This window comes from Solea senegalensis, linkage group LG5 (assembly GCF_019176455.1).
Source record: "Solea senegalensis isolate Sse05_10M linkage group LG5, IFAPA_SoseM_1, whole genome shotgun sequence".
Taxonomy (NCBI): domain Eukaryota; kingdom Metazoa; phylum Chordata; class Actinopteri; order Pleuronectiformes; family Soleidae; genus Solea; species Solea senegalensis.
The window spans coordinates 1,031,373-1,044,929 of NC_058025.1; the positions used below are offsets into that span (position 1 = coordinate 1,031,373).

The window sequence follows — 13,557 nt, forward strand, 5'->3', positions numbered from 1 at the left end:
TCAATCTCGCTCCACGTGAATATTTCATAAAATCTTTTTATCTTTACAAAAAGTTTATTTTAAAAATGTACGCTCAAAAACTGCTTTTTTTGTCACTTTGAAGTAAAAAAACAAGAAAAAAAAAACAGGAAAACAAAGTTTATATAAAAACAGATTTTTCACAGTTTTGTCGTCACATCGGTGACTTTTAATGTAAACATTGTTGCATATCATCGTAACTCACTCCCGCACATATGAACACATGAATATTCACCATGTGAGAAAAATAAAGTCGACGTTTCAAATCAGTGTTTTTTTGCTTTTTTGACTGAACGCCAAAATTGAAGGCAAAAATTTGGTGTTTTTAAGGAGAGGATTTTTAAAGTTTAACCGATTTCAGAGGTGGAGGAAAATTAACATCTGATGAAAGGATGAATTTACAACATACAACATTCACATGAACGAACATATCAACATTTTTACACTGAACAAACACTAGGAGGCGACAAAAACACAGGGAGTCTGAACGAGGACAAAAAACCCTGCAAACAATAAAATAAACTCTTTTCTTTTTAAATACAGAACACTATTATTATTATCAGAATAAAATAAAATAGAAATATTCTGTTTCATTCAGGAGCGAATGACGAGTTTCACCGCTGGTTTTCTCAGATTCAGTCATTCATGAGATCAATTATTTTAACTTTTTTATCAAATAAAATTAACTTTGTTGAATTACACTTTTAATAAAAAGAATTTGGAAAATATGTGAATGAAAATTTAATTATTTTTGAAAATCTATAACCAACTACAGTTTTACATGTTTAAATATAAAATAAAATTATAAAATACAAACAAAATGTACAACGTAAAGTTGGTTCTAGGTTTTGAAAATGTTTCATTAAAAAATGTTTCATTCTGCCAATCAGTCAGTATTTTGTTAAATTACATATTTTTTTACAGCACAGATTATAAGATTATAAATTGTGTTAATTATAAATTAACACAATTCTCATTATTCAAACAAATGTAACAGTACAATTTTACACAATAAAATAAAATAACAATAAGTACATTGTTTACTAAATATTAGTTTTTGTCATCACAGTATATAAAAAAACACTGCTTTTAAAGTTTGACAAAAAAATTGTTTTGTACAATTTCATTTTGTAAAAATTGTTAATTACTTTAATCTTCTCTCAAAATGTCTCTAAAACATATGAGCAACATTTAAATTTTGGTTTAATTTTGTTAAATCAAACTTTAAAATTAAAATTAACATTTTTTAATATTGTGATGAAAATAAAGAAAATGTAAGATTTTACAGTTTATACAAACTTAGTCATTTAGAAAAAAACTGAACAGTAAAATTTTTTCACAATAAAATTGTACATTACATTTTTGAATGAGCATTTTTGTAATTCTAAATCTGTGCTTTAAAAAATAAAGATTTTGAAACAGTATAAATATCACAATTTGTTCGCAAAATGTTATTGTATGAAACTAAAATGTTGGTTCTAGGTTTTCAAAACCTTTTATTAGTTTTTTTTCCCATGTTTTAGGTTTTTTAGAGTGTAATTTCAGATAAGTCACATGATTGTCTTGTTTATCAGCTGTGATCGTTTTATGTCGTCGATGAAAACGACGCAGGTGGAGAAAGTCGTCGTTCACTCGTGAAGAACACAAACAAGCAGTGAAATCATTTCAGTGTTTGCTGATTTTCCACTTTTCAACTTGAATAATATGGAAAATAATTTGCTTATTTTCTTTGTTTGAATTTTGTTTTCTTTGTGTTTTTGTAATACTTTTATTGTTTTTGAAAATTATATGTGTGTTTGTGGTTATTATTGTTGTGTCGTGGGAGTTTTAGAAAACTTGTATTTCTGGCAGGAAACAGATACAAATGTTACATGAGTTGAAAAACCTGTGTTTCCATCCTTGTGTCTGATTGTCATGGTTTAAAACAAATTTATTCATCAAATACAAGTTTGTTTCCGCCGGATATTTACTGAAAAATAAATAACAATTCTTCCTTCTGAGCTCTGTTTTGCGTGTGTGGTTTAAAGTGAAGAAGAAGCTGCAGTTTGATGTAAAACAGTGAATTTAGAGAAAACACAGAAGACAAAAGCTTCAGTGATGAAAACCAAAGCTGACGTCTGATGAACCTGTAAAAAAAAACACAGAGACAATGTTCAGAGAAAAATCCTTTAAAACGAAAGACTTGAAGTGATTCAGCGTTTACATTCACACGACTGCGTTACATTTAAAAACGACAAACTTCTGCAACCACGTCCTCTGCGGTTCGGTTTTATTGTGAAATGGACTCAACCAACGAGAGCTTTTTTTATCAAAGCTTCAGATTAAAAGTCAGATTTGTGAACGTCGTTACCCAAGTTTTACAGGAAACATTTATTCTGTGCATGTGCTCAAAGGAACCACTTCCTGTCGGAAAGATTTAAGACAAAATCAGGGATTTGGGATAAAATGTTATTTTACAATTTTAGTTGTAATTCTTACAAAATAAAATACGTTTTGTTTTAGAAGTAATTCCTACAAAATAAAATACACATTTTGTTTGAGATTATTTTTTTTACAAAATAAAATATACATTTTGTTTCAGATGTAATTTTTGAGTCACATTTTAGTCCCAAAACTGTCGGCAACAGGAAGCAGTCAGAATAAATTGTGTTTCCGGTATCAGATCAGGTAATGACCGTGAGAATAATCAGCAGTTTTCAAATTTCTATATTTTCTGAGCTCATAAACTAATGTGGACGTCGTGTTTGGAGCAGAACTGATGTGTTTTTAAATGAAAACAGAACAGTGTGGATGTAACCGAACTACACAAACGCACACACACACGCACGCACGCACGCACGCACACACACACACACACAGATGATAATGATGGAAGCAGCAAGCAAGGAAACGACGCAGACATGCGAGCAGTGACAGGAGGAAACAGAGAGGTCAGAGGTCAGAGGTGAGTTCGGGCGGAGGAACGGACCGAGTTGAGCTGCTACAGCAGAGCAGAGCTGCAGTCAGAGTCTGAGTCGTAGCCGGCACTGAGACAAACGGACTCCTGAGCCCGTCTGTACTCGTGGTACTCCTGACGCAGAGCGTTGAAGCGCGCCTCGCAGAGGGAGCGTGCTGGGCGGAGCGATGGAGGCGGGCCTGGAGAGGGCAGCGCGGAGAGGAAATGCATGGATGGACACGTCGTCATGGGAACAATCACGGCACAGGGGGACACAGGGGAGACCACATGCAGCACCACGTCGCCAAGCTTCACACTCACAGTGACGCCATGCAACGTCCAAAACATCACGCATGAGAATGAAAAAGAGAAAAATAAGAATAAAAGAGCAGCTTACCTTCCTGCTGCTGGTCCTGGAGGCCGGTGGCTCGACCAAACCCGAGCTCGCCTCTGCGTCCACGCGAACTCGCTCGTGTCTGATCAAACCTCACAGCGTCCAGGACCTCGGAGTCCACACAGACGTCAGCCGCGTCCCACTCATAACTCTCATCTACTGACGTGTTCCTTCTAACGACACGGACAAAATACAAAAAACTGTCACAAATCAGGAAACAAAAACACCACAACTGATGTTATTAAATGGAAATGTAACGACATTTCACGATGTCTTGTGTCTGGACACCGTAGTGGGCCTGTGACGAATCGAAGGACAGATCTTTCTAGCAAAATTTGCACTTCTAATACTAATATGCATTTCCTATGTTTATTTTCCAACTGTGTTAAATTTTGCCCCTGGGAGTTTATAACACAGGGTCATCAGCGTATACGATTACCTCAACATCACTACACATTTATGGAAGGTCAATAATGTAGAAGCTGAAAAACAGTGGTCCTAAAATTGAGTCTTGTGTTAGTCCGTTAGTCGATGTAGTCGCGGTGTCGTGCCGTGTTCGTCACTTTTGTCCAGGTGTGGTGCTGTTTCACCTTTTCGCTCTCCTCTGTGGTGGCTCCAGCTCAGCTCTGTGCCGCTCACTCTCCTCTGTGGTTTCGGGGGAGCTGAGCAGGGTGGGAGTGATGGAGAGTGAACGCTGGTAGAGACCGGCGCTTCCTCTACCGCTGCTCTGACTGGCATAACTGGCCCTGCCTCCTTCCCTGACCTCAGTCTCTCCTGCTCTACCCATCATCCTCTCTGGTGGTCTATAACCCTCACCCTCCCTGGGTGGGAATGGGGCATAATAAGGCGAGGGCCAGCTTATGCCTCTGGGTAGGTAGGACCGCGGAGGGCCCCTCCTGGGCTCCACGGGTCTCATGTTTTCCCCTCTGTAACCTGGCCACGGTTGGTAATGTGGGACAGGAATGGAGGACGGCATGGGGACATACTTGTGCTGTGCAGACCGCAGAGTTTCGTGGTAAGATGGAGACCACCTGGAGGACTCGGGGAAGACCGTGGCCTGCCGTTGTGGATCAGAGGGGTCGAGCAGAGGGGAAACTGAGGTTTGTCTGGGTGGGTACATGGCAGGAGTGAGGTAGGTAGGACTAGCTAAAGCCCTGTGAGAGTGATGAGGCCTCTCTAAGCTCCCAAGACTCGGTCGCCTGAACGGGATGTACTCCCTCCATGAAGGACCTGGTCTGGGCTGAGGGGATGGACTGTGGCCCAAACTGTACGACTTCACCCTGACGTCTGGGTTTGGGAATTCATCCCAGTAACACTTCTCAGAAACATAAGTCCTTGGGTTCTCAAAGTGCTCCCACCGCTGTGAACCTAAGCTGATGGATTTCTTTAGGAAAGGACGAGGCGGTCCGATGCCTGACAGCGTCCTACACGGACCAATACTTAAAGATTTCTTTAAAAATGGCACAGGTACTTGGCTTATCCGTGACGCAATATTATTAGTCCTGCTGCCCTGAGAAGCGTGTCTTTGGGATTGCTCGGATAAAGATTTGTTACTGTCTACAACACTCCAGGAATGTTTTGACACTAAATCTGCCATGCCTTTAGCTGTTCTCAGCAAACTGTGAGGTGATGTGGATCTAAGTCTGGATTCTGTGCTTTTATTCCTGACTCTGAGTTGTGTTTTCTCATCGTAGAGCTGCTTGCTTGTTTTCTCTAGACCACTTGACGAAGATCCCATCTCATCTGGAAATCTTACTCTGAGTGAAGGGTCTCTGGGTGCCATGTGGAGGAGCGAGCGCTTATAGCCTTGTTTGCTAGTTTGATCAAAGCGAACCTCTTTTTGGTTTGAGTTTGTGTCCTGGATCTCCTGAACGTGAACCTCCCAGTTTTTGGGAACTACATCCGGCTTGGCTATCAGGGATTTTTCAGGCTTTATTTCAGAACTTTGTCCATCAGTTTTTTCAGCTTCTTCCACAGGCTCGTCAACACTCATTTCAATGAAACCTGGAAGGCTTAGGTACTCAAGAATTGCACTTGTCTGCAACGGGGACATTTTGGCAGATGGGGCTTCAGATTTGCCCTTCAAGGACTCTGACATTCTGGGCACAGAAAATTGTGACTGGTCACTCTCTACTTCCTCTACAAGGGTTAACGTTGAAACAGGACTTGGGCTATTGGAGAAAAGACATTTGTCACTCCGTCTGGAACGTGTTCGGACACCCTCTCTTTCTAACTCAGAGAAGAATCCTGAACTACGGCGGTCATCCCGGCCCCGGGTCTCTCCGTCTTTCGCCTTAGCCCCCATGTCATAGGGTAAGGTAGAAAAACTCAAAGGACTGGAGACCCTTTTTGCTGCATGGTCTCCACTTCTTCCAGGCTGCCTCTCACTGTCAACGGCTAAGGGACTTCTGGCAGATGAATCCCAGGAATGAGTCCCTGTGGTAGCATATGAATGCCTGGACCTTAAAGCACCACCTCTGTCCTGCTCAGTCAAAGACTTCCTGTATGAATCTGACAGTGGACTCAGCGATCTCGCTCTGAGTGGAGTTTCTAAACCCAGCACACGTGAGCTTCTCGAGGTGATGTCAGGGGAGAGAATGGTGTTCTGGGTGACTGGAGAAGACGATGCAAGCGAGCCCTCCGAGGTTTCCCTACATGTGCGAGGACTTTGGAATCCATTTTCTCGGTGGCTCTGAGCAGGAACGAGGCTTGTAACAGATGTGACCGGACTGATATCCCACTGTATGCGAGACGTAGGGAGTCGGTCCATGGGACTGCTGGTATTCCCGAAGTAGCACGCCTTCCGATAGTCAGATACCCGGCTCGTCTGACCTGAGGACCTGTCTTTCTGTCTGATGGTCACATCTTGTGGCTTCCATATTGGCTCTTCCTCTGACTTGGATGCATCCGTGTGAGGATTATCTGTTCTGCGACTTCTCTGATTGGCTGTGTAGCTCTCTAGCTCCCTCTCCATCTCTTCCCGCTCCTTCGCGAGTTGGACACACTTACTGATGCTGTTCCTCTCCAAGCCACTGTGCAGTTGTGACACCAGAGTGCTGTTATCCGTTAGCTGACTTTCCATAGGCTGGTAGCCTGAGTGGTGAGGTTGGTCTCTTTCTCCATCTCTGTCCAGAAACCTTGGTCTTTTTCCCAAACTGTGGAAGAAGTCTTCACTGTGGCCGCGATGTCTCCTGAGAGAATCACTGGGTTTTTTCTCGCTGCTGTCTGAATAGAAGCTTGCTCGTTCCAGCAGAACCTCGGAACCTTGTTCGTCATCAGAGTAAAAGCAGCCGTGGCGGGAGAAGTTTCTGGCCATGGCTCGAACTCTGCCAGGTGAGGAAGGAGGTCTGCTGAGCTCGAGGACGTCCACAGTGAGAGGAGAATCTTTCCTCTCATCCTTCTCTGAGCTCAGGATGCTCGACTTTGGAGAATCCTTTAAAGATGTGCGGTTGCTCCCCGAGCCACTTGCACCAGCGTTAAGCTGCAGGACTTCTGTCTTTGAGTTTTTATGATTAGAGGGACTGGAACCCTCAGGCAGTGGTTGGACACTGAAGCGTCCATCAGGTCCTCTTGAAATGGACTCCAGCGCAGATGGTGACTGGGCCTCAGAGCCCAGGTGACTCTCAAAAAGGGTGTAATGAGGTGGTGGAGACGAGTTGGACAAGAGTTGTTTCCTCTGGTCGTGGTATTCCCCGCGGCTGCCTCTGTCAAAGGAGAAACGATCGGACTGCGACGAGGAAGACATGGGGAAGAAGGGAAGTGGTGGACAGAGCTTCAGCTTCAGGACACTGTCTGGACTACGAGGAGGCAAACGAGATCTGGAAGAGAGGTAGACGAGGAGAGCTTTAGATCAAAGTCAATTGCAAATTATAAGACTATTTTACAATTCAAAAAAGCATTCAAGCCACAGATTTAAATATAAACAAATGCAGATGTGTAATAATGCGGCTTTTATTTGACTTACTGTGGAGAGGAATTCTTCTGGAGGACAGCTGATAGATCTAACACCAGATAAAGAAATGATTAAAACATCAGTTGGAATTCAGAAATCAGTTTGCCTCTGTCTCTGTGAACTGTGTTTTACCTCGTCGCCTCTTTCTGCGCCGCCGCCGCCTCTGGCTCATGTAGCATGCCGTCACCAGCGAGAGGACGATGGCAAAGAACAGGAAGCAGACGCCCGCGATCACGCCAGCCAACAGCGGCTCAGGGATGACCTCCAGGAAACTGGGGCGCAGAGGATAAACTGCCATTCCTACAGTCAGACCACACCAAACACAGATTTTAAACTCAAGTTCTATCAATGCCATGAGGTTTTTTTAATGGCGTAACATCTCCACTTACCTTTGGTGGAAACACTGACGGTGTCACTGGGCTCACTGAGAACTTTGTCGCTGCGTGACATCAGCCTAAAATCATAACTGGAGTCCTGAGGGGAGAAGAAGAATCATTCGTTCGTTCCTCAGAAAAAAACAAAACAACTCTTTGTTCTCTGAATTTTTCGTACCCTCAGCAGTCCTTGAACAAGAAGTTCACTCTGATTGGTGCTGACGTCGCTGTTGAGGACGACCCACGGGCCGCGATCCCTGCGAGTCTGCACAACGTAACCTGTCAGAGGAGAGGACGGCGCCTCTGGTGGCGACCACAGGAGGAGAACGCCGCGCTCAGTCCGGTTGGCTGAGAGGAGAAACGGAGGATCCAGGAGTGGGAGAGTGTTGACAGCTGTCGGTGCTTCTGTTGGTACAGCTGAGGGAAAGACAGGATATTAGTCCACACTGATGTTAAAACAACAAAACACAAGAATGTCACAGTCCTTTTTTTAAATCACGACTCTGAACAACATATTAGATTTAACAAAATGTCCACATTGATACAGAGTTTATCACACTACATAATATTTTATTATTTATTATGTTTACATGTTTTTTTATTTTAGTGCAGGGCTCGGCATTAGTTGACAATTATCCTGATCAATGTCAGATAATTAAAGACAAAGTCAACTGTGGTTTTAAAATAGATAGATTACAAGATTACTGGTGCCAATCTTACAAGATTGGTAGTTAGCAAGATAGCTAGTTAGGTAGATTACAAAATTGTAGCTAGCTAGATTATAAAATTGGTAGTTAGCAAGATAGCTAGCGAGGTAGATTATAAAATTGGTAGCTAGCTAGCAAGATTATGAAATCTGTAGCTAGCTAGATAAGCTATATAAATATAAATTATATGAATATTGTTATTTTATTGTTATTTAACTAATGCCTTGGCCTGTAAGTGTATTAATATTTTACACATCTAAATATTCAGCATACAAATCAAAATGCTGCATAAATCGTGCAAAAAATTACACATGAATATAAACATATGACAAACATTTTCACATTTCATCTAAATATTTGAAGCTTATCTAAAAAATAGAAATTTAAAAACTTTTCTGTCTCCACCAGGGGGAGCTGCAGCCCTCACTTTCCAAACAAAACAAATCAGTATTGACACAAACCTTTAGTTCGTACAGAGACGATTTCACTGAACGGTCCTGAGCCAAGTTTATTCTGAGGTAGAACACTGAACTGGTAACTGGTGGCGGCGAGAAGTCCGCTCACCAGCAGGTAGTTTTTGGACGTGGGGACAGGCAGAGACGCCCACTCATGCTTCCCCCGGGACGCCTGTTTGAACCTGGAGACATGTCAAGAGCAAAGTTAAACTGTTGTTGTTGTTGTTGTTGTTGTCGTTGTTGTGTGAGCTGTGTGACGTGTTACTCACCACACTGTGAACCTCTGTGTGAATCCACCGTCAAACCCCGGCACCCAGGACACGTTAGCCTGATTCATCTCCATGACGACAGACACAGAGGACACAGCGTGAGGACTGGTGCCTGTGGAGCAGAGACAGTTAATAAACATTAATGTTTACAGCAGAGGTCTCAAACTCAGGGAAAAACATGGATAAACGCATCTTGTGCTAGCTAATGTTAGCAATACCAGCTGATAACAACACTCCAAGTTGTCGTAAATCCGAATACCAACTTCCGACCACAACTGGAACGCACCATAACCTTGCCAACCCCAACATTACATTCCAAGCATCAGCAGTAAGAATACTCTTAATATGACTTTTGTCGTAAATTTTTCACAGTAAATCAGTCGTACAAATAGTAATGTTTTATCTTTATCCGTGGACATGTTGCTACAACATTACTGAATGGTAATGTTAATATGGCTAGCACTAGCTAGCCCAAGATTAGCATCCATTTTGCCCCCGACTTCTTAAATGGAACGCGGTGAACTTGGAGGTGAAGACACTCCCACTTCTGTGATGTAAATGTCAACATTATTGTATTATTGTACATTTACAGATGTGAAAAATGCACGTTTATTATTTATTAGCCTTTATCTTTACTGTCTTTGCTGCTGTGACACTGTAGGACGACGTTATCTGATCTTAAATGAAACAGAACCATAAAGGTGAAAGCCACTCACCCAGCACCAGGACCACAGTCCCTGCACCGACAGTCGCCACAGGGTTGGAAGCCAAACACTCCCAACCACCATGATGATCTTTACTGAGCGGCTGCAGCAGCAGGGAACCGTTAGACAACACAGAGTACGGCGAGCGCGGGGAGGAGCCAATCTGTCAGGAAAACACACAAAATCATAATAATTAATATGGAATCACTGAAGATACATCTACATCCTCAACTCCTCAAAACAAACATCTACATTAATGCAGAGGTACAATTACTTTCATTTGTTCTCAAATGTCTTGTTTTTGTTCACAAACAGAAAATGATTCAGTTTAAATGATTTCTTTGTTTTTATGGAGCAAAGAAACCTGAAAATATTCACATTTAAGAAGCTGAAAAATGACAGAAAGTAGAAAATATTCACATTTAAGAAGCTTAAAAATGTCAGAAAGTAGAAAATATTCACATTTAAGAAGCTGAAAAATGACAGAAAGTAGAAAATATTCACATTTAAGCTGAAAGACAGAAAATATTCACATTTAAGAAGCTGAAAAATGACAGAAAGTAGAAAATATTCACATTTAAGAAGCTGAAAAATGACAGAAAGTAGAAAATATTCACATTTAAGAAGCTGAAAAATGACAGAAAGTAGAAAATAATCACATTTAAGAAGCTGAAAAATCACAGAAACTTGTTTTAACCATTAAAAAAACAGTAAAACTGCCTTATTTAATTAATTTACACCTTATTTAAATGGAAAATTCTGTATATTAATGACGCACAATATTGGACTTTTTGCTAATACCTGATACATCAATATATTCTATGTTTTTTAGCCGACAGCTAATACTGATACTGATATAATTTGAGAGAGAGAGCAAGTTTTAATGGTTAAAAAATGTCATATATACATAAAATAAATGATCAACGTCAGGTTATAAATATAGTATACAGTATATAAGTATATATACATATATATATATATATATATATATATACATGCTGTATGTGTGAGGGAGTCTAGTAGAATGATTCCGTACTTTGCTCCAGGTCACGTTGGGCGTCGGCTCTCCTCCGACCTCACACGGAATCATCAACTCTCGTCCGACCTCCTGGAAATACTCGGGCCGAGGCGTCGCTCTGAAAGAGGGAGGGTCCTGAAAGAAGGAGGAGCCTTGTTACATGAAGGCATTTTTTTAAACGTTTTCTCTTTAGAAGCAGAAGTGCAGCCTGACCTTCAGAATGACCTGTGTGGGTTCAGACTGACCCATGGTGCCGTAGCTGTTGTAGGCGGTGCAGGTGTACACGCCCACCGCGTTGTCATTGGCCGTAGCGATGAAAACGGAGCCTTCAGAGTTCACCATCCAACCTGGGAACTGAAGAACGAGACAAACCCACAGTGACTCTTTACTATGAGACTGTTTTTATTCACATCTCTGTCACATTTCTACTGATATCACTTTCATTTCTTATCCACAACAACGTCAAAGTCCTGATGAAATCACCTGACACGTTTGAAGCCTGTCATGTGATCTGTTGGACGGTAATGGATGGACAGGACATGCATCGGTGCTGCTCTACAGGAGAATATTGCATTTAATGGTTTTTTCTACAATAATAAAATAATAAGGTCATTGAGAAGCGTCTGTTTTCTTGTCAAGAGCTCGATTTGAAGGAAACATCATCCCAGTTTTATCATCTTTTAGAGAAACATTTTAGATTCTGAACGTTCTGTCTGAATAAAAGCTGAGGTCTGAGGTAAAATCCATAATCTCGCAACGTCTTAAACCCAAAGCAAAGTTAAACTGGATTAAACTGGAACTTTTTCCTCATGTATTTATGAAAACAAACCTGTAAAAAAAGTTAAAAATGATCTCATAACAAAGCTGCAAATTATTATCCAGGACAATTTACGTCATTGATTTATAAAAACACAATTTCATTTCACAAAAAACTGATAAATTCATCAAATATGACGTCATAATTTCAGAAAAACACAGCCACAGGTAAAAACCGTAGAATTTAATCCGAATATTTGTCACAGTTCGACCAATAACTTCAGCATTTTCCATCCAAACACCATCAAAGTGTCTTCTAAACAAACTGTTGGACAGTCACGGGATTATGACGCAGACGTTCCCTGCATTTATTCACAGACGTGAAAAGATGGAGAACAAACTCACGTTGTCAGGATTTAAGTGGCTGCCGTCTTTGGTCCAGTTCACGAACAGCACGGGTGGATCGGCCTGAACCGGACACACGATGACGCCCTCCATCCCCGCGGGTAAATACGTTTCCCGAGGCATCCGACCGACGCGAGCGGGATCTGAGAGCCAAGAACAAACGTGCTCTCAGAGCTGCCGTTCATTTAGATTTCAAACACAAAGTAAAAGCTCACGTTTCACTTTGAGATGAGCCGAGGCAGAGGGCGGAGTCAGGATCCCGTTGGTGGGGACGCACGTGTAGTTTCCAGCGTCTTCTGGGATTAGATTAGGGATGAGAAGAGTTCCGTCCACTAAGATCTTCACTCTGGACTTTAGAGACCTAACAAAACAAAACAATGTCTTTTTAACGTCTGTTGGTTTTTAGTTTTCCTTTAATCCCTAAAATTCTTCTATTTAAAAACAAACTGTGCCTGAAATTAATCGTGTGGATTATATCATAAAATGGTGTGGATTATATCATAAAAAACAGAAGCTATAAACATGTGAGGTGTGATAAACACGACGACTCACTCGATGTGGTAGACGTTGCGTCCTTGTTTCAGCCACTCGTACGTCAGATTAGAAGGGTAGGCGTCGGCCTGACACTGCAGAACTGCATCCTGGGAAATGTTCAGCGTGGTGTCCTCCGGAGAGATGATGATGAGCGGAGGACCTGAAAAACAAAAAGATTTCAGTCAGTTTTCTTCTACGTTATTGTGATTATTAACATTACAAAGGACACAAATATATTTTTCTAACACATTTTTAACTAAAAATAAGACGTAGCCAATCAACAAATTAAAAAAACAAACAAACTCAATAACGACTAAAACAGGGAGTTTTCATTTTGATTCTACATGTTTTGAAAATTGACCGAACCCTCAGGATTTAGAACATTTTATTCAGCTTTATGGAATCTTTACTTTTATTATGATTTATTGTGTTTCATGTTCTGCTCTTTATTTTTTACCTTATGTATGTATATATATTAAATTCTGCTTTTTCTTTCTCATTGTTGTTTCCCTGTTTTCTTTTCTCATTATTTATGTTTATACACTTTTTGTTTAACTCTTATTCTTCTGTGATTGTTTAGGTTAGTTTTTAATCACCTTTTATGACGATGATGCTCCGTCTCTGGTGTTTTTGTGTTAGATTTGAACATTTGTTATAAACATGGATCGATGAGTGCTTCATTTATTAAAAAGCACTTTTTGTTGTATTTTAATTGAATTAAAATTGAATTAAATGTGAGTGCTACACAAATAAAGTTTGCTTGGTTGAGATCTGTAGTCTCAGACTGGTGCAGGAGCAGGGAGTGGACTGTAGGGGGCAGTATAGACTCACGCTGTGAGGATGAGGAGGAACACAAACACACAAAAGAATACATTAAAAATTAATAATTTAAAAACCCATTGCAACTTGTTCATTGTTCATGTCTTTCAAATAAAATTTGCTTCATGTTTTTTAAGCTTTTTACTTAAAGATCTAAGTGTTTATGTTTGAAATGACTGTGATTTCTTCACCACACAGATAATACCTCCTGTTAACA

The 13,557-nt window shown here is 40.8% G+C and overlaps 1 protein-coding gene across 4 annotated transcripts in view; it reads right to left on the bottom strand.

The window, feature by feature from the left end:
• Positions 1-1,778: 1,778 nt before the first annotated feature.
• Positions 1,779-13,557, bottom strand: part of igsf9b (immunoglobulin superfamily, member 9b) — a 33,532-nt gene continuing 21,753 nt past the window's right edge. For 2 of the 4 annotated variants that reach the window (XM_044026420.1, XM_044026422.1), the window contains exons 7-21: positions 12,540-12,681; positions 12,203-12,348; positions 11,988-12,130; positions 11,040-11,180; positions 10,845-10,961; positions 9,821-9,971; positions 9,105-9,216; positions 8,842-9,017; positions 7,852-8,090; positions 7,689-7,773; positions 7,432-7,599; positions 7,312-7,348; positions 3,938-7,165; positions 3,351-3,520; positions 2,593-3,153 (exon numbers count right to left, since the gene is read on the bottom strand). In XM_044026420.1, the coding sequence (XP_043882355.1) occupies positions 2,999-3,153; positions 3,351-3,520; positions 3,938-7,165; positions 7,312-7,348; positions 7,432-7,599; positions 7,689-7,773; positions 7,852-8,090; positions 8,842-9,017; positions 9,105-9,216; positions 9,821-9,971; positions 10,845-10,961; positions 11,040-11,180; positions 11,988-12,130; positions 12,203-12,348; positions 12,540-12,681 (5,210 nt within the window). In that variant the 3' untranslated portion in view covers positions 2,593-2,998. Of the gene's footprint in view, positions 2,145-2,592; positions 3,154-3,350; positions 3,521-3,937; positions 7,166-7,311; positions 7,349-7,431; positions 7,600-7,688; positions 7,774-7,851; positions 8,091-8,841; positions 9,018-9,104; positions 9,217-9,820; positions 9,972-10,844; positions 10,962-11,039; positions 11,181-11,987; positions 12,131-12,202; positions 12,349-12,539; positions 12,682-13,557 lie in introns of those variants that run through there. The other 2 variants (XM_044026421.1, XM_044026423.1) reach the window with 2 other exon arrangements.